The sequence below is a fragment of the Candoia aspera genome, chromosome 8, assembly GCF_035149785.1.
Source record: "Candoia aspera isolate rCanAsp1 chromosome 8, rCanAsp1.hap2, whole genome shotgun sequence".
Taxonomy (NCBI): Eukaryota; Metazoa; Chordata; class Lepidosauria; order Squamata; family Boidae; genus Candoia; species Candoia aspera.
Window position 1 is genome coordinate 70,375,972 of NC_086160.1, and position 3,086 is coordinate 70,379,057.

A 3,086-nucleotide genomic window follows, 5' to 3' on the forward strand; every position below is an offset into this window, starting at 1 on the left:
CAACCCGAGTTCAGCTGGCTGAAGAATGAGGAAACAGCAAAGGTGAGCTTCATGTTCTTTCAAAGAACAGAACTTGATTCAAAAGCCCAAGTATCACCATTCCTACAATAATAGTCTTACCCTACATTCCCATTTCCCCCCTTCAGTTATAGAAAGGTTGAAGCTACTATGGGTGTATTTAAGAGTCCCTGTTTAAGAACTGGTCTACTTTTCTCATAAGTCCTCATAGTTCAGCCTTAGAAAAGTCTACAATAGTGGGTTTTAAGTACTGAAATATGCTGTTGATGTGCATCTAGCCCCACAGTATTAGTAAGCTTTCTGTATTGATTACTGAGACACAAGCACAATTCACATCAATGCCAATCATTTATTTATTTTCCTGCCAAGATACACGACATAAAGTATTGGGACAAAGTTTAGCTGCTCTCCCGTAAGGTGAGCTTGTCAAAGAGGTATTCCCCCATACCACCCTTGGGCAGCCCCAGGCGCTTCAAGTTGGTGCAGTGGTCTCCCAGGTGCTTGATGGCCTTCACTTGCTCTTCCAGGAATTCGGACTCCAGGAAGTCACAGAGCTGAGGGGGCAAAAAAGAATGCTTGCTATGTTAAAGAGAACATCCACTGCAAATCTCCAAGTTAGCTTCCCTTTACTTTTCTCTAGAAAAAGTTCAGAGACTAGAACAAGCCACATGACCTCCTTTGTAGAAAGAAAAGCATCTAAGCAAGTATGGAAAGAGTCAAGCCATTTGGGTCTGAAAAGTCATAGAGACACACAACTCCAAGAACACTAGCATTATGGATGCATACAAAACCATGCCTACCCACTTAGTTTTTCTTTAAAAATTGATATATGAGAGAAGTCTTCAAAAGACAGCTCTGGTCTTTCCATCTTTGCTATTGCCTCTGCCAACTCACATGAGGGTCTCCTTTCTCTGTTGCCAACTTGTGCAGATCCAGCAAAGCCTGGTTCACCTCTTTCTCCAGCTGCAAGGCACTCTCCAGGGCATCTAGGCTGTTGCCCCACTCATCCTTCTCTGGCTTCTGTGTATTTTTAAAAAAAACCAGGTTCCATGATTAGGTGCATACATGGCTGGCTTACCACCTCTCAGATCTTATAGTACCACCTCTGCCCCTTTCATGAAACCCCAAAGCTTCCAGATCTCTCACCTTGACATCCTGTAATACAATACGTCCCCCTCGCTTGTTCTGGTATTCCAGAAACTTTTCAGCATGCTCTTTCTCTTCATGGGACTGTTCCTTCAGGAACTTGGCCAGGTGTGCCAAGGCTACATCATCACGGTCAAAGTGATGGGCCTAGAAAGTAGGGGGGAAAGCAGAAAGAAGGAGTTAGTAGATACTATTTGGGAGTTTTGGCTGTAAATAGAATTTTAATAGTTACTACTATTAGGGTTAGTAGATACTTAGCCAGTAAAGTCCAAGTAATGGCTATGCATTTTTGAAGAGCTTTCCCAAATTGCACTGAAGTGGCATTGGAGCCATGTTTATCCTCTCAGCTCACTGCATCTGCTTGACTACCTAATGTAGTAGCGCAGTTTGTATTACAATCACCTCTCAAGGCCTCTTGACTGAAGATGGATGAAAACTAATGCCTTACAACCAAGCTCAGCAGAAGGTGTATGCACGGCTATCTATCTTATTTCAGTCAACATACGTCTGTATTTGTCACCAGTTTTATTACTTACAAAAAAAACTAAGGCAGACATTTGGGGACACAGATGACTGGCAATCACAAAATGGCCACCAAGGAAGCAAACTTGGTAGTCTTTCTAAACCTCTTCATCTCATTCTAGGAGCTTCTAGTTACTCATCTTGGAGTGGCTTTTGATTGGACCTCCTCAATGTCTTCCAGAGAAGATGATTTCTGAACCAGACACTGTGCTGTAGCAACTCATGTTTATTTTCCAAGAACACTTATGGGAGTCTAAGACATACTTGTAAGTAACAGTGGAGTTACAGGCTTTCACTTATATACCAAGTTGCATTAAAAAAGGAATTTTTGTAGATAATAGAATAGAATTTTAGATAAAATAGAAAAGGGACAGTTAGGAAAAGACAGGTCTTTTTTTTCTAGAACTATCCTATCTAGAATAGGTTCTACAAATTAAGTTTATATCAGTTGGGTGTGTATATATACATACACTACAACTGAAGTAAACTTCAATAGACTAACAACTTCCCAGGCCTGCTTCATTCATCTACTTATCTAAGTAGATACAGAAGAATGCTGAAACACTCACTACTGCATAAAAGAGGTGTATGACTTTCAAACTCCTCATAGTAACAGTCTCTTGCCTGTTAAATTACTGCATTGTTACTCACACACTCCTTACTTCTATTGCAATAATCTCAGCAGCATAACTTTGTCAGCCCTCAGTTTAAGGGTTATTTCTTCAGCAGTTTTATGTTTATTGCATATATTATTTTTCCATAAACAGCTTTTTATAAAAGTACCTAAAAGCATTACCAATAAAGTAACTTATCTATCAACTATTAAATGTTAGTTAAAGACTAGTCTATCTCAGGCTTGGTTACTATGACCAGCAGTTCCAAAACAGCTGAAACAGGGAATGTTAAAGTTCATTAACTCCCCACAATTAAGATTTAATAGAGGTACCTTACCCATAAACAATTAAAAAGGCTAAGCTTGCTCAGGTCAATAAAAAGAGAGGCAAATATTTCTTAGTGAACATAAATTCAGAGTAACTTACCATAGACAAGTATACATAGCTAGCATGAAGCTCTATGTTCACCAAATGGTTTATAGCAGCCTCGCAGTCAGCATGAAAATTTTGGCGCACTTGGGAAGCCATCACTATAGTAAGAAAAACCAGTTTCAGAAATACTAATGCTCTATTGTTATACAACAGAGCATAACCCTGGTCTTATATACAATGTGTAGAGGTGGGCAACTATATAATTAGCAGTAGCATTGTCCAATAAACAAATGTCTTCAGAACCAACTGACCAATGAGAGTTGTGGATGGGATAATGATGAGCAGAAGAAATGTGACTACTGCTTTAGCAGAGTCTTGGGTCCAGGTGATCCTAATACAGTTACTGAACTGGTG

General features: G+C 39.7%; 1 protein-coding gene across 1 annotated transcript; it reads right to left on the bottom strand.

Moving 5' to 3' along the window:
- Positions 1–416: 416 nt before the first annotated feature.
- LOC134501898 (ferritin heavy chain A-like) lies at positions 417–2,828 on the bottom strand. Its single transcript, XM_063309899.1, has 4 exons — positions 2,727–2,828; positions 1,165–1,311; positions 913–1,038; positions 417–572 (listed from the first exon to the last, which is right to left on the bottom strand). The coding sequence occupies exons 1-4, from the start codon at positions 2,826–2,828 to the stop codon at positions 417–419; spliced, it is 531 nt and encodes a 176-aa protein (XP_063165969.1).
- Between the last annotated feature and the right edge of the window lie 258 nt (positions 2,829–3,086).